Below are 20,813 nucleotides of genomic sequence, written 5' to 3'. Positions count from 1 at the left end.
ATGTTTTATGTATATTTCCATGTGCGTGCTCCTGCTTTCCCCAGGTCTGGGCCGCCTGCCTGGCCCGTGTGCCACAGGGAATATCCACACTGGGCCTGGGCGGAGGCTGGGCATCTCCCGCTCTGGGCTTGCTCCCTGATGAGATTCTCAGACCGTGCTTCCCCTCATTCATGAGAGGAAGGTTCACAGAGCAGGCGTGGGAACCTGCCTGGCCGCCAGGGCCTCCTCCCGCTCAGGCTGAGGTTTGCTGCATCTCTGTCCTTATTCCCTTCTAGACTGGATTGGCTGAACCAGGTGTCCACTCTTTTTGGCCCATGGCATAAAGAAGGGTTTGGGCAACCCAGTGTGCCCCAGGTTGTTACCGCCCCCCCCGCCTTCGCCCCCACCCAGTCTTTGATGAGCCCCCTTCTCATCAATCCATCACCCCTGCACATGCCATCAGGACTGCCTGGACCAGAGCCCAGGACTCTCTGAAACCCACTGGGAGCTCGGCCCTGGGAATGGGCCTCCCAATCTTGGTCTCCAGGGGGTGGGCCCCAGGTCCCTAGTCTTCCTCAGGGTCTTCTCCACTTGCCTCCTCTCCTGATACCCAGTTCCTAGCCGGGGTGACCCCAGCCTCCCGTAACAGCCTCCTTGTGGTGGTGCTGGGAAGAAGGGGCCCGTGTACCCGGCAGGGCCCCCCAGGCAATGGGCATGAGCGCAGGCAGGGAAATCCGTCAGCCTCCAGGGACGCTCTCCCTACAGCCCCGGCGCGGGGATCGGGTCGTGGCGACCTCTCCAGGCGCCCAGGGGCTGGGGAGGAGGGCGGGCCAAGGCCCGCAGGTGAGGGGCGCCAAAGCCAGGCGGGCGCGGAGTACGTGCGGTGGGCTGCGGCCGGCATGAAGGGCGCGGGCGGCCAGCTCCGGCTCCGGCTCCGGCTCCTGCTCCCGCGAGGCCGGGTAGCCTGGGCGTTCCCAGGGGTCGCAGAGGACGGCGAACCCCGCCGGAGCCCCCGGAGCTGGGGACTAGGACGCAGGAAGGCGTGTGGAGCGTGAGGTGGGGACGTGGCGGCGGCTCAAGTGGGCGGAGCCCCAGCCGCTGCCGGAGGCGGAGTCGCCAAGGGAGGAGGCGCCGAGCTGACCGGGCGACGCCGCGGGAGGTTCTGGAAACGCAGGGAGCTGCGAGTGTCCAGGTGAGCGCCCCGTCCGCTCAGCCGCCAGATCATCCCCAGCGCTGCGGCGCGGGCTGGGGTCGCCAGGCGGTGCGTTCTGCCCGCGCGGGGCTGAGAGTTAGAGGCCGGGGCCGGGGGTCGCGCCGCTAGCCGCCAGCAGCGCAGTCCGGGCCGCAACCGTGCACCCTCCGCCCTGTTTCTGCACCCTCCGCCCTGTTTCTGCACCCGTCTGGGTTCCTGTCCCGCCGCCCGCAAGCCTTCCTGAGCTCAGGGTGGTGAGGTCAGCGGCGCCCTTCGTGCAGTTCCCTCGGCGGTCGGGCGGGGCTGGGAACTTGGCGGCTCTTCCCTGTCAGGCTCCCGGGAAGTGGCGGCCTGACCCCGGGCTGCCGGCTGTTGGGAGCGGGGGCGCGGCGTCCGCCTGGCCCTGAGGGGCCTCTTCATATTGGCTAAGCCCGTTCTGCACCCTCCCAAGGTCTGGGAGTCCGAGGTCTTGTCCGGGCAGGGTCCAGCTTGGAGCCCATTAGATGGGCCATTGGATCAGAAAGTCTTTTCTCCCCCAGACATCCTTGTGGAACCAGCGTTGTTTTTCCTTGGCAGCTGCGGAGACCCGTGATAATTCGTTAACTAATTCAACAAACGGGACCCTTCTGTGTGCCAGAAACCGCAAGCAGTTGCTAACCCAGTGGGACAGGCGGATTGGAAGAGCGGGAAGGTCCTGGCCCAGAGCAGTGTGGTGAGCGCTGTGCTGGAAGGGAATGCGGGCAGTGGGTACTTGGTAGAGCACTGACTGCCTCTGGCCAGAGGACCTCCCGGAGGAGGTGACCCATGAGCTGGAGTGGTCAGAGGAAGGCTGGCAAAAGGGCAGCGTGGACAGAGGAACAGCCTATGTGAGTGGGAGCAGAGACCTTGGCCAATGCCATTCCTTATGGCCTTGTAGTGGAAGCAAGGTGATGGGGAAGGAACACTGTAGGGGATAGCTGTTCACGGACGCTGTCTATAAGACCCTGGAGTGAGATGACGTGCCTGGTACGGTGCCCTGCATGTGTAAGATGCCCAGTTGACCCTCGCAGCAGGAGCCTGGATCAGGGCACTTCCTGCCTCAGGTATTGCTGGGCAGCCCAGGTGGGTCCCTGGCCTTTGTATTCTATTTGACCCTTTAAGATGGTGCAGGAGAATACAAAAAATTATCCGGGCATGGTGGTGCGCGCCTGTAGTCCCAGCTACTCGGGAGGCAGAGGTTGCAGTGAGCTGAGATCGCGCCACTGCACTCCAGCCTGGGAGACAGAGCGAGACTCCATCTTAAAAAAAAAAAAAAAAGAGAGATGGTGCAGGAGAGCACTGGGATCCCTCCCAAGACTGAGACTGTTGTCTGTTGCTGTAGAGTGGCACCCGAGATTTGTGCTTCTTGATATAGACTACCTGGGGCCTCACAGCCCCAGCCCTCTTGTAGGAAATCCTGTCCTAAGAGCAAGGGCTGGAGTCCGTTACATTGTAGCTTGGGGCATTCTTAAATGTCCCAGACTTTGTAGAGATCCGTTGTCCACCTAAGAATTTATAGGATGTTTTTGGGGTCTGCTGCTTGTTTTCAGCCTGTGTCTCATCTGACATTAACAGGTTCCATAATTTAGTCTCTGTTAAATGAACTAGGATTTCCTTTGGCTTGTACTTAAACTGCCCCTGAAGTGTCCAAGGTGCAGGCTCTCACTGTGGTTCTGGGCCTCAGCGCTCAGTCTCTCTGCTTCTCCCCACTCACAAAATGTTTGGTCTTTGAATTCTTTTCTTTTAGGGCCTCCTTGTTCTTACACAGCTGAGTGTCCACTGTGTGGCCCAGTCAATGAAGCCACGTAGCAAGGATGGAGTGAGTTGGCTGGGGGCCTCATTCCAAAGATGCTGTCATACTGGATCACCCTAGTTCTCTGAGAGCTCAGCAGGCAGACTTGGTGACAGCTTAGCTGAGGCATTGTCTGTGGCATGTGATAGGCCCTTGTATCCTGTCGAAAGCTCTGCATTGGGGTACTCTAGACAGTGCTTACTTAGTCACTGGTTTAGACTGGCCCCAGCTGATCTCAGTTCATCCCTTGAGTGCCTTCTGCCTGTTTGGCTTCTGACTGGAGCGTGCCTGGGGCTGGAATGAGGGACGAGAGAGAGGAGGTGGCTGAGGCACTATTCTTGCCTGTGGGTAGCTCGTACTCTGAGATTGCTGCTTCATATTGGCAGCTGGCCATGTGCCAGGGGAGGAGCCCGGCTGTGAGTGCTCATCAAAGGAAGAGACTACGTGGGTGCAGCTCTGAGGAATGAGTCGGTTGAGGGAATCTAGGGTCTCCTCATTTCCTAAGAAGGCCTCCCTTTTTCACTCTGCCCTCCCACATCCTTGGGAGGGTCTGAGACTGGAAGCAAGGCCTTGGCTGATTTGTGGCCACGCTGGCTGATAGTGTGCAGAGGGCTAGGAGGTGTGTCCCTGGCTCCTGGGGTCTGTCAAGAGTTTACTATTATGCAGATGGAAGTTGGCAGGAAAAGCTGTGATGCAAGTACATGCAAGCCCAGCAGAGTGCTGGAGTGAGAGTTAAACTTCGGGAAAGTTGCTCACATCTAGCAATTTGGATATTTGAAGTTCCTTAGGGTAAGACATCAGCCTGTCCTAGAGCAAAGAGGGCTGGAAGGTCCTGTGGTCTGTGGGCTTTGTGTTACGGACATGGAATGAGGGATAGAAAGACAGTTGTTTTTTTTTTCTCAGAGCAGAAGGGAATGAAAAGTCTGGATGATTTACTGGAGCCCTAGAAGAGAGTTCTTGTTCAGCTGGTGTCATTGCAGGGCAGAGGGTTAAGTATTTGGGTAGAGTGCTCTCCAGCTCAGATGGAATCTATCTGAGCCTGGTAACAGGCCAGCATCTGCTCTGTACCTTTCAGGAAGTGCTTGTTTAGAGTGTGGCCTGTTTTGTACCTGGCACTCTGAGGGCCAGGGTGTAGTGGAGATCCTCAGGCCTGGGTACTTGTAGGAGCCTGGAATGAGCAGGTCAGAGGCATATAAGTGTGTGAGTTCCTAGAGTATTGGTCCAATCCCCCGCCTTTTGCTAGAGAACATTGCTTGATGAGCTTTAGAGCCAGTGATTGACCAGTTCCAGGGTTATCCCCTAATGATCAATGTACTACATTATACCTGATTCCAGTCTCTCCTGAATTAAATGTTTCATCCCTTGTGGTGCTCCTGGGACGTGGAGATCGCCCAATTTCTGCCTTGTTTGCATCTTCACTGTCCCCTAGTCTGGACCTTCTTTCTCACCCAGGAATCAGCTGACTTGGGCTGGGCAGCTGGCTGCCTCAGGTCCACTGATGTTTCTCTGGTGCCCTTGGTACTAATGATTGACATAAATTATGCCTAGTGCGGGGCTATCTGCCAACATCTGTCATCACATTCAGTCCTCCAACAGCCCTATGAGATATAGGTCCTAGTATTGTCTCTATTATATACATGGGGAAACTGAGGAATCCTATAACTTGTCCAAGGTCACAAAGCCGGGAAGTGGTATAGAACTGGGGTTTAACTCTTAGTATGTCTGACCCTAGGGCAGGTGTGCCTATCCATTTGACTGTACTTCCTTGCCCTGAGCTGGACTGGCTGGTTATTTGTGAGTGCTGTCATGTCTAAGGTAGGAGTGACTGCCCATCTGAACTTAAGGGACCATGTTGCTGTTTTCTGGGTCCATGTTGCGTTCCTCCCTCTGGCGAGATCCAGCCAGGGATGTCATGGACCTGCTTTATGAACCTTTGGTGTAACCCCTGATAAAGTCCTTAACCTGGGCAGGCATGTTCTTCCTGGGCAAAGTGTGGCTCCCCTGTTTGGGAGTCCATTGCACTTTAAGGTAACAGATTACTGAGTAGGACTGGATGGCTGCAATATCTAGCAGAGTGTGTTTTGGGTTTGACTCTTGGTTCTGTCATTGATTTGCTGTCAGATGTCAGATATGTAGGAAACCCTCTCTCAGCCTCAGCTGTTTGTCATTTGTATCTATCTTATATCTGGAATGGAGGTAGTTATCTAGCTTAGAAGGTTTGGGTGAGAATTAGATAGTAGAAATGAAAGATTTTTCGAAACAAATAGTGCTTATCTCAGACTATGTTCCCAGGAAATAGCCTGAGACAGAGCTTAAGTACTTAATGCTTTATTGGAAGGTGTAATTGCAGGGCAGCCAGGGTGAGGGAAAACAAAAGGGAGGTGCAGGACCGTGCGATGGCTCATGCCTATAATCCCAGCACTTTGGGAGGCTGAGATGGGTGGATTGCCTGAGGTCAGGAGTTTAATACCAACTGGCCAATATGGTGAAACCCCATGTCTACTAAAAATACAAAAATTAGCTGGACATGGTGGCACACACCTGTAGTCCAAGCTACTCAAGAGGCTGAGGCAGGAGAATCCCTTGAACCCGGGAAGTGGAGATTGCATTGAGCCAATATTGCGCCACTGCACTCCAGCCTGGGCGACAGAGCAAGACTGTCTCAAAAAAATAAAAGAAAAAAGTGAGGTATAAAGGAGGGATGGGAGGTGGTGTTTTAGCAAGCTGGCTACTCTGCACAGAGATGTACTTGGTTACCCTATGAGGGCCCTGTGGTAGCCACTGGGGAGGCCAGTCTGGTACTTCAACAGAGTCTGGAGATAGTGAGAGGAGCCAGAGATTCTGGCGTGGGCCTGGATAGTCTCCTCCACTGGGCTGAGGCAAAGTAAATACCCTGGGACCTGGGAGACGGGTGAGACCAAGAGGTTGCAAGGTGGGATGTAAGATGCATCCAATATAGTGGTATATGGATTTTATCCTCAAGTGTAGTTCCCTTTTATGAGTTAGTCTCATCCAGACTGCCAAGTCTCTGCCAAGACTGTGACTGAAAACCCAACTTGGCTTTTGCGTGTCAGTTTTAACAGCCTTCTCTGCTACTTCATTGTCTAGTTACTGAAGCAAGACTTTGTGGTGTTGATCGTACCCAGGTGGGGAAGTGGAAGTCAACCACTGTTCAGGTACCAGACAGAGAAAGTATGCGGATAGATACAGATAAACATTTTGGCTTTATTAGGTTCTTGGTGAAGGAGAATATTTTTTCACATAAAGTAGTTGTTGAAGATATGAAACCTGGCATGGTGAGATGAGGCTGGAGAGGGCAGCAGGGCCTGGTCACACAGTCAAAAGGACCCTTTGGGCTAAAGAGTTTGAACTTTATCCTGATGGCAGTAGAGAGCCAAAGGAGGGCTTTGATAAATCATGCTGGCTACTTTGTAGAGCAGAGGTGGGATGAAGGCCAGATGACATGTGGAGAGGCCAGTATAGTGGGGGCCAGGATGCCTGTAGGGGAAGTTAGGGGTGGCTCAGATCAGGGTGATGACTGAGGCTAAGGAGAGTAGGGTACCCCCCCATACTTGCCTAGGCTGCTGTGGCAGCAGCTTATGGGCCTGAATGGACATCCACGTGCTTTGGTGGCAGGGTCTCCTGGAGCCTCTGGATCCTCTTAGGCTGAACACACAGGTCCTTTCAGCCCTGTTATCCTAGAGTTGGAGGCAGCGGGGAGCCATGTCCAGTTAGGTTTTCCCCCTTCACAGAAGGCAGGCAGCTTCTTGTTCAGTGCCAAGCAAGACCAGTTTGTTCTCAGCAAGCTCATGTTCTGTCTCTAGGCTGTTAAATACATTGTTAAAACTCAGGCTGTTGCATTTGGGTTGCAGCTGGGAGCTTGGCAGAGGTTCTGCCTGATGAGGTAAGGAGAGAAGCTAAGGACGCTGCTGGTTTGCAGCTGGAAACATCTTTTCATGGCCATTTGGCCAGATTGTAAATGTCTTTTCCAAAGTTCAGGTTTGGTAGGACCTCTGGTTGTATGTCTTGGAATTGCCCTGTGTTTAGAAACAGTGCCAGTCGCCTGATGGGTGAATCACTGTTGCTGGGATGTTGGCAGGTTTTGCAGGACTTCCCTGTGGGGGTCCAAACACTGGGGATGGCAGGGCCCGTTTGGAGTCTGTTTGAGAAGGGCCTGCTTTGTTTTCTTTACATTTTAAGCATATGATAAAATAATTTTACAAATTGCTATGGAATTTCTTGTAGAAAGAGAAACAAGCATAAAAATAAAAAGAAATTATTTCACCACGATATAGCCAGGTGTATGACTCTTTTCTTGCATCTCTCTATATACACACATACATTAATTTTTCCTTACAAAAATGGAATTATAGAGTGCATATTATTTGGGGCCCACTTTTCTCACTTAACAGTATGCTTAGATCTCTCCATGTTGATACATAGTATTCATTCTTAATATACTCCGTAAAAACTCATTGTATAGAAGAAATGTAAAATCTTCTATTGTTGTAGTTTCCTAATTTGAACAAGTCTGTGGTGAAGTATTTTTTGTTGTGTTCCTGGTATGGGACAGACATTGTTCTAAACTCTGGATTCAGCACAGATAAAACTCAGTATTAGTTTTCTGCTCAAGATGTCACTTTGTTTTTCATAAAAGTGGGTTTGACATTGTTCACCTCCAGACTTATTCCAGTTGGATATTGAGGGTTTCTGGGAGGGCTTTTGGCAGCACTGGACGCTTTGTAGGGGCACTCAGCAGGTACACATACTTTAACCTACTCTGTCTTAAGCAAGCTGTGGGCATAGTTATGAGATGGGATGGAGGTTGGCCTTTCCCACATTGTGGGGCACAGTCCCTCTTGGATGCTTCCTCTTCCCAATCTGACTCTAATTAGAGGACTTTTTGTACAGATCCTTTTGAGTTAAGGGCCCCAGGCTTGGGAGAAATGGGGTAGGGCTCCAGAGTACCCCTGCCAGAGATGTCAGTGTTGATGTGGTAGTCTGGGAGCTGCTGCTTGGAGGTGTCCAGCTGTCCAGGCTAGCAGAGTTAGTTATCCCCTTCTCCCACCAGAGCAAGACTTTGCAGGCTCTTGGTAAGTAAGTCATCTGTAATTACCTGTGATTCTTTGAGGCTCTTCCCAAACCCCATCTGTGATTCTTTGAGGCTCTGCCTCCAGGCTGAGATTCAAGAATGGGCTCAGTCTAAGCCAGGTCGCACATTCCAGAGAAATCACAGCTGGTATTCATGTAACGAAGAAACCTGGCTTTTCCCTGAGTGTTGTGAGGTATGAACCATAGATGATAGGAGCAGAATGATTTGAAAGGAATGGACAGACTTCTTCCCTGGAATTTATCTGGCCTCTAAAAAGGTATGCAACTGCAACTGGAGACACACCTGGGGAGAGATGCTGGGTTCCCCACTTCCAACCATGTCTGGTTTGGAACCTGCCTGGGCCCTGTTCTCCCACCACCCCAGCTCTGAGGAGCAGTCAGCTGGTCCCTTTCTGTTCACAGATACATCCTCCCAGCTCTATGTTTTCACTGTCCCCTCCCTACATACATACAGAAGGTGCTGAGCCTGAGCCAGTCAAGCCTTTTGAGGAAAAAGGAACAGATACCCAATCCCTTAGGTATAAGGGGCTTGTGTAAGCAAGAGAGAAATCCTGGGATAGAGAAGACAGTATAGTAAGGCCTTGGAGCAGACCTGTGGCTAGAACCAGGAGGGCCTGGACTCTGCTTCAGGGCAAGCCCACGCTTACTCACTTTCTCTTGATGACTTGCTGTCTTCTGCTGCTCTAACTCCCTAATGGACCCCTTAGCACAATACGCCCTACCCTGCAGCAGGTTCCAGGTTGGAAGATAACTGTCCTGTGTGTCTTGGGACCCCCACACCTAGACTATGACAGGAAGACTGTCAGCTCTGCAGACATTTGGCATAGGTATGAACACATGGGGCCATTCACTTATGCTTTCCTTCTGATAGAGGATCCATTTGCAGATGGGAGTTGTGGTTGGCCTTTTCTGAGCCTAACCTGGAATCTCAATGGATTAGCATTTCTCCTGAAAGAGTAAGATGAGGAATGGTGGGTGTGCTGTGTGTCTAATTAAGTATGGAGGGCAAAAAATTGATGAACTGGCATTAGCTTAGAGTTCGAATTCTGTCAGATAAGGCTTATGTTTTTTTTGGGGAAGCATTTGTATTTCCTTTGTTTTGCTTGTTTTGTCTTAGTCAATTTCCATTTGAGCACTCCAGTGGGGTGCTCAAAAGCAGGGCAGGAAGAAGACCGGCAGAGCTGGGGTACAGATGGGTGGTAATCCTCCAGCACAGTCTAGGCTGCATGGCTGAGCTGGGAGACGGTATCTGAAGCTTCTGTTGTGGACTGAGGTTTACTGCCAGTGGGGTTTGTCTCAGGTTGTGCCTATTTCTGGGCTGATGAGAAGACAGTAGCTGGCCCCTTTCCCATGTCAGCAGCCCAGCCTGGGGTTTTGGCCATGTGTGGCATATTCATTTTTGTATCCTGAGTGCCTAGATCAGTGCCTGGCATCTGCGGGTCTTCAGTAAATATTTGTGAATGAATGGTGACGGGCCAGTGAGAACAGTGTCTGCCAAGGAGCCTTACTACAGGAAGAACACTGTCTGCCTAGGAGACTGTCTCCTCTGACTGCTCTTTCTCTGGCAGGTGCAGACTGACAAGGGTTAGTTTTATTCCTCTTCTGGCTGGCCATCTGTTGTACACCTTAGTTTGGGTGTTGGTACCCTGGAGGATATTGTGTCAAATTATCTTTCTGTTATTGTCTCTCGTATACTGTTGCCTCCTTGTGGGCAGGGACTGGTTCCCCAAAACCTGGCACTGTCCTGGCATATGTGTTGGAAGGTAAGATAGAAACAAACAGCAGTCTGTGAAATAAGAAGGAGTGGGCCAGAATCTTGGACTGACAGACCATTGGAACCAGAGCTGACTGTACCCCACTGTGATTCTGCCTTCTCATGGTACAGGTGGTTGCTGGGAGTTGAGAGGATGGGCTCTCTCCATAGGGCACATGACTTCCCAGAGCAGGGACCAGAATTGAGCACACATCACTGGCTGCATGCTCTTTGTTCTTTCTGCTGTTTGTCCTTTTTAGCTTCTGTGTGCTAGGCCAGGATTTTGGTATGTTTGATTAACTGCATATGTGTGTACATGCCTATATGTCTCCTCACCTAAATTAGTCTTTTTCACTTTGTTGATCCAGTGATTGTCATTGAATGCCTTTCAGACACTTCCCTCTGTGACCATGAAACTCTGGGTGTCTGCATTGCTGATGGCCTGGTTTGGTGTCCTGAGCTGTGTGCAGGCTGAATTCTTCACCTCTATTGGTACGTGCCAACAGGACTGTCGTCTCCCTGACACCTTGGCTCACATGCCACGGATGTCTCTGGCTGCAGCCTGTTCTCATTTAGAGTGGAATAGCCTTAACTACTGGTTTTGGCCAGTTCTGAGGAGAGTGGAACTGGCAGAGTTGCTGTTTTCCCCTATAAGATCCCAATGATCTGTGTTCAGGGAGCTAGATGTCTGAATTGGGTCTTTCTTCCTGGGAAGTGCAGGCTGCACTTGGGCTCTCTGGTCTTTTTGACCACCTTGCCCATGGACCAGAGAGTGGTTCTGAGCAGCAAATCCTTTGTATCCTGAGGATCAAGCTTTTCTTATCCTTCTGACCTAAAGTTCAGAGCTTTTTATCCTGTAGTGAGCCCCCAGGATATCCATGCCCCAGTGTCATGACCAGCTATGTAACAGTCGGAGAATGAGATTTAGGGCTGCTTCTTGAATGACATCCAGTGCACTTATCTCAAACATCCCCTTGGTGCCTCTGCCTCTTTCTTCCTGAAGTTGGGAGATAGGACCCCATGAGTGCCTAGGCCCCCTTTAACTCCAAGTCCCCATGATCCCCAGAGAGCTGACATGTTCTTATCCCAGGAGACTTGCTTCTGTGCTGCTATTCTGTGCCCCAAGGAAGGAGGCTGGACATCCCTCATCTGTTTCTCACTGGTGCCTTTCTTCTCTCCCTTGCAGGGCACATGACTGACCTGATTTATGCAGAGAAAGAGCTGGTGCAGTCTCTGAAAGAGTACATCCTTGTGGAGGAAGCCAAGCTTTCCAAGATTAAGAGGTGTCCTAAGTCCCCGTACCATCCTTAGTTGGCCTTCCTTCCCTTCTGCCCGTCAAGGAACAAGGAAGCCATCTAGGGTGCCTATAAGAGGAAGCCCTTGAGAGGGTGATGTGGGGCTGGCCTGAGTCCTTGAGAGGAGCTAAGTACATGGGCTAAGGAGTCACTGTTTATTTTCTATTTAAGACCTTTTCCCTTACATTGGGGGTCCCAGCTGTTATCTAGATTAAGGGGCTAGAAGTATCTGTGGGGAGTTACTGTATTCATTTTCATTGCCTGTTGATGAAAAGGGCCCCAGAACCTGGCACCAGGGAATTCTCACTAGGGAAATTATCACAGGTCAAGACCTATGTGGGTGGATGCATTAGTCTTCCTTTTCCTCTGGTTCCACAGCTGGGCCAACAAAATGGAAGCCTTGACTAGCAAGTCAGCTGCTGATGCTGAGGGCTACCTGGCACACCCTGTGAATGCCTACAAACTGGTGAAGCGGCTAAACACAGACTGGCCGGCGCTGGAGGACCTTGTCCTGCAGGACTCAGCTGCAGGTGAGGGACGGCGAGCAGGTGCTTGAGTGAGCCCATATGTTTGTGTGCTCATGCCTGGGTTGTTGTGTCTGAGCCTGTCTTGGGTCTGGGTGTTGGTGGGCAAGTGCATTGTGGAAACAGGACCCTGCTGGTTTCATGGCTCTCTCCCTTCTCTGTGGGGACCTGGAAGTTGGCTGGCCTTGGTTTTTAACATGTAATGATGGTCAGTTCTTTTTTTAGCGTCTTTTTTTTAGTGTCTGTCTTTTCTTATTTTTTGCTAATGACATTTTTCCAATTATACTTTAGTGATACATGTTTATAGAAAAGTCGGAAAACACAAAAACAAGAGAATTATAATTCTTAATCCAATTGCCCAGTGGTGAGCATTATTAAAATTATAGTTTTTCTACCTATGCATATACATTTAAAAAATGGAACTATACATACATACCAGGGCATGCAAACTCAGTTGCTTGGAGGAACAAATGAATTTACAAGTGTCAAGTGGGCTGGATGGTGGGACCAGGACAAGTTGGGGAGCATAGTTCTGATCTAAATTCATTCCTATTCATATCTTTTACAAACAAAGCATATCTGTTGGTAGATTTGTGACAGAAGAAAAAATTCTTTCTGTGAATTTCCCAGCTTCTTTATATGCCATTCAATGTTCTTCTGCAACATGATTTTAATGGCTGGATGGTGATTACCTGTCAGATGGTGATAATCTGTCATACTGATAATACTGTCAAATGGATCAAGTCATTGGATATGGGATTTTTTTCTGAATTATCAGCACCTTTTTACGTATTTCTTGGTGTATACTTCTGATTACTTTTCTAGGGTAAATTCCTAGACGTGATATTTACAGATCAGAGTGTGAACTTTTTAAAAGCTTTAAACTATACTTGGTGCTTTTATTGTGATAATACTTTTTATGCCCTAATACTTTTCTGTCAATAGGAAGAGATGGTAGGGTGGGCCTGGAGGTGGGCTTTCCTAACTCCTAGCCCTGGGTTTAGTCCCCTGGATTCACTGACTTTTTTTTTTTTTTTTTTTTTTTTGAGACAGAGTCTCACTCTGTCACCAGGCTGGAGTGTAGTGGCGTGATCTCGGCTCACTGCAACCTCCGCCTCCGGGTTCAAGCAATTCTCCTGCCTCAGCCTCCTGAGTAGCTGGGACTATAGGCACGTGCCACCATGCCCAGCTGATTTTTTTTTTTGGTATTTTTAGTAGAGACAGGGTTTCACCATGTTGGCTAGGATGTTCTTGATCTCTTGACCTCGTGATCCACCCATCTCCACCTCCCAAAGTGCTGGGATTACAGGCGTGAGCCACCATGCCCACTGCCTTTTTTTTTTTTTTTTTTTTTTTTTAAAGGGACAGGGTCTCACTATATTAGCCTAGACTGGAGTGCAGTGGCTATTCACAGATGCAATTGTAGCACACTGCAGCCTTGAACTCCTGGCCTCATGTGATCCTCCTGCCTCAGCCTCCTGAGTAGCTGGGACTATAGGCAAAGTGCCACTGTACCCAGCTCTTCACTGCCTCTTTTCCCTGAGCTGTGAGTGCTGATTAACTTCAGACTAGCTGTCTCTCTGGCTAAGACATTTTAGCCCATGTGGCCAGACTGGGTTGGGCTTGGGGGCAGGGTGGCCTCTGGAGAGGGATTGGTGAGCTCAGCCAGGCTGGAGCTGTGCCCAGTGAGCTCACTGCCTCCAGAAACCACGGCTGCCTTTCCCAGACTCCCGCCTCTCCGCCTGGGCCTGCAGCTCGGGACAGGCTGTTCTGCCTGCACGGCGGGAGACTAAGCCTACCCAGATGACCTCCTCTCTCCAATCTTGTTCTCCACACCCTACACTCCCACCATCATCTGGTTCCTTTGGAAAACCTTATGATTACCTGGAAGGAGATAGGGCAGGCCCAGAGAATAATTGGTTGTTTTCATCTCTGACTTTGAGCTCTTGCCCCTGAAATGAGTGGGGCATGCTGACAGTGTGGCTTTTCCTGGCAGCATGTTCCCCTACCCCCACCCCACCAGATTCTAAACTCTTTAGAGTCCCTGACCATGTAGCTATGAAGACAAGGCAGGGTTACAGCTTCTTGGTTCCTGTCCCCAGTTATGGCTGAAGTGGATGTTTAGGTCTGAAGTCATAGGTGGCAGTGGATACAGCTGCTCTTGCGAAGAGGTTGGGGAAGGAATGGCCTTGTTGTTCCCCTCTCACTTCTCATCTTAGAAGCAGAATTGAAGGCCCTAAGTCAGCCTGGGAAGGCTTGGCTCCCACCTGGGATTGTAGGAGGTACACATCTTACTTTACAGCTAGGGCTTGGAGTCCCAGAAAAGCCTCCTTGGAGTACTTCTGTGGTCAAAAGCTCTCCCAGGCTTCAGGCTGTGGTCTTGAGCACCATAACTGGAGAGCCCATGCTCTGAACTCATTGCACATCTGAGTGGTGGGAGTACAGAGGAGAACAGGCCCACCGTGGTCTCTCAGGGGACGGACCTTGCTGGGTTGGTGCGGCCCCACCTTGGTCCTTGGCCTGTCTAGGTGGTCCTTCAGCTGTCAACCTAGGGGGAGGGGGATGACCTCCAGGACTTTCATCATCACCTTTCTGGATGATAAGTGCCAGTGGTCAGTAATGAGTGGCCAGCTCGGCTTCGTTAGTTAACTGCCATCGTCCCTTGGACTACTCCTCAACTTGAAATGTGTGCTGGAAGTCTGTGTTTACCTGACTAGCTCAATTACCCTGGATCAAGGTTTTCCATGGGATTCATTTTCCACTGAGTGGTTGACAGTTCTTCCCTGAGTCCTCTCCCGTGCTCTTCTCAGTTACCCTCTTTATCCTCTGTTTCTTCTGTCTCCACCAGCTCTGACTGAATGCTTTGGAGCCAAGACTTCTAGACTACTAAATATTAACCAATATGGGGGGCTGTTTCTACTTAGTTCCAAAGAGCAACACGGGCAGTAGGTACAGTGAGGAGTAAGAAAGGAAAAGTCCCCATAGACTGGAGTCATCAGGGACAACTTCCTGGTGGAAGGGGGCAACAGCCTTTGAGGGAGGGGGTGGGGAAATTTCACTAGCCAGAGACCCTCTTTGTGGCTGCCTCTCTGGTCCCAAGTGGAATTCTGCCCCTGGATCAAGGGTAATCTCTTGTTCTGACTCTCATTTGGAAGGTTTTATCGCCAACCTCTCTGTGCAGCGGCAGTTCTTCCCCACTGATGAGGACGAGATAGGAGCTGCCAAAGCCCTGATGAGACTTCAGGACACATACAGGCTGGACCCAGGCACAATTTCCAGAGGGGAACTTCCAGGTAACTCACCACTCCAGGAGTTGCCTGTCCTGCATGTGTCTCTTTAGTGGCGGGACAGGTTGGAGCCACTGCCGACTTGTGGCCTCTAACCTCGGGTACACCTCTGGTGCACCTGTTGGCTCACCGGTTTGTGCTGGACTCCCTCTCCCATGACAGGTTTCTCCCTCAGCCCCTGCCCTGCCACCTCCCTACATGTATTAGCCAAGGCCCTCTCTTGCGTCTCAGAGAAAGCCAAAGTTGCTGCTCAGGAGCCCCCCCCGCCTCTGTCCCCAGAGCACCACACAGATCTGCATTCAGACCTGCTTCTTGTCTCCCACCCTCCAATGTCTTTACATCTAAGGCTGATCTGGGCTTACTGTCCCCCTGTCCTGAGTCCTCTTAGTTACAGTCTCTACTGCTATACATTCTGTCTCCACCTCTCTGGGTTCTACCCTTGAGCTCCCATATAGGCTGTATTCTTGCTCATCTTACACTTGCCTCCCTCAGTATCTGAGAGTCTTTTGAGTCTTTGCTGCTGATCCATCTCTTCTCCCCTCCTGGTTAGGCTACTGGATAGAGTCATCTACACTCTGTCCATTTTCCTGGTTCCCATATACTCCTGAACTCACAGTATCTGGCCTTTTTCCCCACTGTTCACTGATGCTGTTCTTGCAAGGTCATCAGTGGCCACTTGGCTGGTAAACACAGCGAACAAGGTTCACACATAATGTTCTTTTACTTCCCAGCAGTATTTGACAGATGGATTGCCTCATTCTTTGTGATGTTCTCTCCTCCTTTGAATTCTGGGATACTGATATCTGCTTCTTTTTTAGCCTCTCTGGTCATTTTCTCTCAAGTGGCCCCTCTCCCACTGACTTCCCAGTGTTAGTGTTTAATAAGAAGATGTTTTGAGGGCTACTGGAGACCAGTAAACCCAGCGATTCACTGTGTGAGGCCTATGCAGACTCAGCTTATTCCAGCTCCAGAGCCCCAGCTGCCCCCTTTAGACTCCATTAGAGGGAGGGCAGTTCAGGGCACCTGCAAGATCTGTCACTCTGTAGCCTTGAGATTGGTTGCTTGGAGGAGGGAACCACACCCTGGTGTTGACCTCTCACGTTCACTCAGCAAACCCATGAGTGTCCTGAATAGGGATATGGGGCAGAAGGGAATTACTCCCTAGGACTCCATCCTTACCTCATCTTCTCCCTGAGCACCTTCCCCAGGTGAGCCCAGCCATTTCCATCAACTGAGGTGGATGACATCCAGATCTGTGTTTCCTGCCAAGGCTTGTCTCCTGAGCTTCTAGCCAGTGTAGACAGATGCCTTTGGGACATCTGTACTTGAATGTTCCATGGACTTCTCGAACTTCATGTGTCCTGAACTGAAATCCTCATCTCCTTGTGAACACTTTACCTCCCCCTCATCCTTCTATCTCAGCAAAAATGACCTCCGTCCTCTGGCTGCCTAAGCCAGAAGCCTAAGGCCTATGGATTCTGCCTCCTTCTCTCATGTCTTCCGTGCTTATCCCCTGACTCCAGCCTCACAGCTACTTTTTTCTCAATTTGATTATCTAAATACCATTCTGACTTGTCTCCTACCTCCAGCTTACTGCTTAAGACCATCCTCCATGTGGTCTTAAGCACACATTTGTTCACATGAGTTCCTCATTACTGTGCTTAATTTCCAAAGCTAAACCCAAACTCCTCCTGTGTGTGGTCTTTGGGGTCCTGCGTGACTCCGTTTTCCTGGCTTCCTTGCCCATTGTACTCAGCGTTCCCTATCACTCAGCTCTTTTATCTCACCCCCTCTATAGGAATACCTTTACCCATGTCAGCTAGGCTACTCCATGTCTGATTGCCTATCAGCACTCAGCTCAGCTGTCACTCTCCCAAATGCTCTCCAGGGAGTAGACATTCGAGTTGGCTCTGGCGAGGATGCTGAGTGCCAGGAAGCCATTCTTAGCATTCTTGGCATCTGGGAGACATGTTGATAATAGCTACTGGTCATTAGCATCATGGGGGTCATAGGAGACATCTTCATATGTCATCTCTTTGAATTCTTGGCACAAGCTCTTTAAAATTGATGATATTATCTTTATTTAGAGATAAGGGGACTGAGACTTAGAGAGATACGGTAACTTGTCTATAGTCACACAGCTGGTTGGCGCCCTCGTGAGGCCAACACAAACCTAGTTTAGTTCAGCTCCAGAGCCCCAGCTCAGTCAGCTATGTTACTCTGCCCCAGCAATGCAGGTTCCTGGGCCTGCAGAGCCAGAGGAGACCTGTGGAGAGGGAAAAGGGGCTCCAGGAGCCCCCCAATCCCTGGCCTACCTATGGACTTCATCTTGTGTTTACTCTCCTCAACTTCCTATTCCTCGTTATTGGTTCCTGAGCCACTGGGGTGAGCAGACCCTGGTCTCTGAAGCATTTAGCCTGCTGTGTAGCGGTTTCATTCCAGGCAGAAAGAGCCTTCTCTGAGTTCTTTTGTGTCAGCCATGCCCAGGTTGCTGTTAATGGGGCTGTGGGGAGTCTTCCTTGCTTTCCAGGGAGAGTCACAGCCCCTACTTCCCCTCCATGGTATCTGTTTTCTCATTATTCTCTGAGGAACCACACACATAGTCTTTCCCATCTTGAGCCCACCCTAAATCCTGCATCTCCCTATAGCTGCTTCTTCATATTGGCTTGAAACTATCTTCATGGTCACTTTCCAGCACTCCCTCTACAGCAGATGACCTTTGGTCATAAGACCCACTGAACTGATACTCAGCAAGGTCCCCGCCACTTAACAGCCAAAGCTGGCACTGCAACCTTGGCTCTCAGCCTCCCTTGGTGTCTCTCACACCACTCCCGCTCCCTCTGTTTCTCCTATCTTTAGTTCATTCTCAGGGTTATTCATTGTCTGTTCTTTCTGGGTAGGTGCTCCCTGGAGCTCTGGCCTTAGCCATCTTCTCCATTCTTTCCTTAGAGTTCCTGCAAGCTATTTTCCTCACCCATGGCTTGGTTGCCACCTACATTTATGTTTTTTATATTCAGCTAATTTTTCCATCCTCTAGACTCATATGGCAAACTGCCCACCAGACAGCTTCTTCTCTGTGGTCCTCAGGACCTTCCCACTGTCCTCAACAATGCTTCCTGGTGGGTTTCTGGGGCTCCCCCTAAAAAGGCCCCTTCCCACTTGGGAGATGGGGAATCTGAGACTAAGAGGTGGCTGTGAACCCCAGTCCAGGGCAGGGCCGGGCCATCTGTCTGTGCTCACTGTGTCAGTGGCCCTTTAGGATATGCAGTCTAAATGTCTGATGGAGTTCTGCTTGGTGATGCCCCCATCTAGTGGCTCAGGCTTTCCTTGAAGCGGGAATCTCTTTCCCTAATCCAGAGGCTCTTTGGAGCCTGACAATTTACTTCCCCTGCTGTAGGAACCAAGTACCAGGCAATGCTGAGTGTGGATGACTGCTTTGGGATGGGCCGCTCGGCCTACAATGAAGGGGACTATTATCATACGGTGTTGTGGATGGAGCAGGTGCTAAAGCAGCTTGATGCCGGGGAGGAGGCCACCACAACCAAGTCCCAGGTGCTGGACTACCTCAGCTATGCTGTCTTCCAGTTGGGTGATCTGCACCGTGCCCTGGAGCTCACCCGCCGCCTGCTCTCCCTTGGTAAGGAGATTCTAGGGGAAGGTAAGATGGGAATGGAGAGTGGCAGAGGAAGTGCACTGTGCTGGCATCTGCCTGACCCCTCTCCTGGGACTGAGTCAGTTTACCCTGTCACTTGACCAGTGACTAATGCCTTACTGACTTTAGGACCAGTCCAGCTTCTTACTAGCTCTTTACCCACCTCAATCCTGGCCTTAGCTTTGCCCAGTTGGTGATAGATACACTCAGGCCTGTGGCACTTGTGGGCCTTTTTAATAAGGACTCTGTTATGGTGTGTCTGTCACCATGCAGGACTACACAGGGTGGAACCTTTACTGCATCAGGAGCAGCTCAGGAGTCAGGTTGTACTTCAGGATTGCTACAGTGACAAACAGTAGCGGTGCTATTAGAGGCCTGAGGTCTAATAGTAGGACTTCATATGGCATTGATACTTTGTGTGCCTTTTGCTGTTGGACTGAAGAAGGCCAAAAGCACTGTGCCTTTAAAACTCATCTACCTCTTTTTTTTTTTTGAGGCAGAGTCTCACTCATCCAGCCCGGAGAGCAGTGGCACGATCTCAGCTCACTGTAACCTCCGCCTCCTGGGTTCATGAGATTCTCCTGCCTCAGCCTCCCAAGTGGCTGGGATTACAGAGGCACATGCCCCCATGTTGTATTTTCTTTAGAGAGATGAGGTTTTACCATGTTGATCAGGCTGGTCTCGAACTCCTGACCTCAGGTGGTCCACCTGCCTCGGCCTCCCAAAGTGCTGGGATTGCCACCGCGCCTGGCCTCTGTTGGTTTTCCAGTTACGACCAACATACTCTGGTTAGATGCTGTGGAAGGTAGAATGCAGCATGCAGGTGAGCTGCTGGGAGAGAAACCCTTACAGAATAATTTCTCTAAATGACTTAACAGATGTTTGTGGTTTCCTTTTCCTTCTCATTCCTTGCTTCTTCTAGACCCAAGCCATGAACGAGCTGGAGGGAATCTGCGGTACTTTGAGCAGTTATTGGAGGAAGAGAGAGAAAAAACGTTATCAAATCAGACAGAAGCTGAACTAGCAACCCCAGAAGGCATCTATGAGAGGCCTGTGGACTACCTGCCTGAGAGGGATGTTTACGAGAGCCTCTGTCGTGGGGAGGGTGTCAAACTGGTGAGATGTGTGAGGGGGCCAGGGTGCCAAAGCTGTGGACCTGGACTCTGGCTCTGGGCAGGCAGGTTTGGGGAAGGTGTTCTTCATTCTGTAGGTACTTTTCTCAGTATATCCCCCAGTTTTTCATGGCATCTTCTGAGGCTGACATGTGGATATTCTCTGAGGTGTAGGAAAGGAGACTGTCTCCCCTCATGCCCCAGGTAGAGTGTTGCTCCTCTAAGTTACCACTGAGCTTGCCTCCTTACCCCAACATGTCCCACTTTTTGCTTCACTCACTGTTGGGAAGAAAACAATGGGTGGACATACCTCAGGCCCCAAAAGAAGTCATGGTATAAGTAGAGAGTAAGTCTCTGTGGTAAAGACACCAGCATGTACTAGAGCTTGATATCGAGCCTTTGAGAGCCCTGGGATCCTAGTGCTTCCTGAGGAGGCCCAGGTGTAACAGGCTCTCAGCCTTTTCCATGCCCCTGTCTGCATGGCTTCCACTGGCTCCTCCACCAAGAAAGGTTTCTCCCCTGTCCCAGCCCTTCAGACCTACACAAGTCTTCACGAAAAGGGTCAGGAATTACTCTCTGCCATGGGACTTGAGGATGTGAGGTGATCTTGGGAGAGAAGAAAAATTGCATGATTTGTGGGGTGTCATTTCATGCCAGTTAAGCTGAAGGGGCTCTCCTCTCTCCCCTCCCCTCCCCGGATCTTCCCCCCTCCTCCCCTCCCCCTCCCCTCCCCCCCTCCTCCCCTCCTCTCCCCTCTCCTTCCCTCCCCCCTCCCCTCCCCTCCCCCCCTCCCCTCTCCTTCCTTCCCCCTCCCCTCCCCCTTCTACTCCCCTCTCCTCCCCTCTCCTCTCCTCCCTTTCTTCCTTTTTCTTCTCTTTTTCCTGTTTCCTCTCTTTCCTTTCTTTTCTTTTCTTTCTTTCGTCTTACCCTGTCGCCCAGGCTGGAGTGCAGTGGTATAATCATAGCTCACTGCAGCTTTGACCTCCCAGCCTTGAGCAATCCTCCTGCCTCAGTCTCCTGAGTAGCTGGGAATACAGGTGTGCACCATCATGCCTGGCTAATTTTTTTAGAGACAGGTCTATGTCATCTAGGCTGGT

General features: G+C 50.7%; 1 protein-coding gene across 32 annotated transcripts in view; it reads left to right on the top strand.

Annotated features, from left to right (window-relative positions):
- Positions 1–871: 871 nt before the first annotated feature.
- P4HA2 (prolyl 4-hydroxylase subunit alpha 2) overlaps positions 872–20,813 on the top strand; it is a 35,438-nt gene continuing 15,496 nt past the window's right edge. For 2 of the 32 annotated variants that reach the window (XM_009241020.4, XM_009241025.4), the window contains exons 1-8: positions 1,068–1,171; positions 1,748–1,883; positions 10,239–10,338; positions 11,033–11,129; positions 11,520–11,671; positions 14,821–14,958; positions 18,350–18,589; positions 19,527–19,720. In XM_009241020.4, the coding sequence (XP_009239295.1) occupies positions 10,257–10,338; positions 11,033–11,129; positions 11,520–11,671; positions 14,821–14,958; positions 18,350–18,589; positions 19,527–19,720 (903 nt within the window). In that variant the 5' untranslated portion in view covers positions 1,068–1,171; positions 1,748–1,883; positions 10,239–10,256. Of the gene's footprint in view, positions 1,623–1,710; positions 2,038–3,558; positions 3,771–10,238; positions 10,339–11,032; positions 11,130–11,519; positions 11,672–14,820; positions 14,959–18,349; positions 18,590–19,526; positions 19,721–20,813 lie in introns of those variants that run through there. The other 30 variants (XM_063724474.1, XM_063724480.1, XM_009241024.4 and 27 more) reach the window with 28 other exon arrangements.

The sequence above is a fragment of the Pongo abelii genome, chromosome 4 (genome assembly GCF_028885655.2).
Source record: "Pongo abelii isolate AG06213 chromosome 4, NHGRI_mPonAbe1-v2.0_pri, whole genome shotgun sequence".
Classification (NCBI taxonomy): domain Eukaryota; kingdom Metazoa; phylum Chordata; class Mammalia; order Primates; family Hominidae; genus Pongo; species Pongo abelii.
This window is presented reverse-complemented; position numbering and strand designations above follow the sequence as displayed.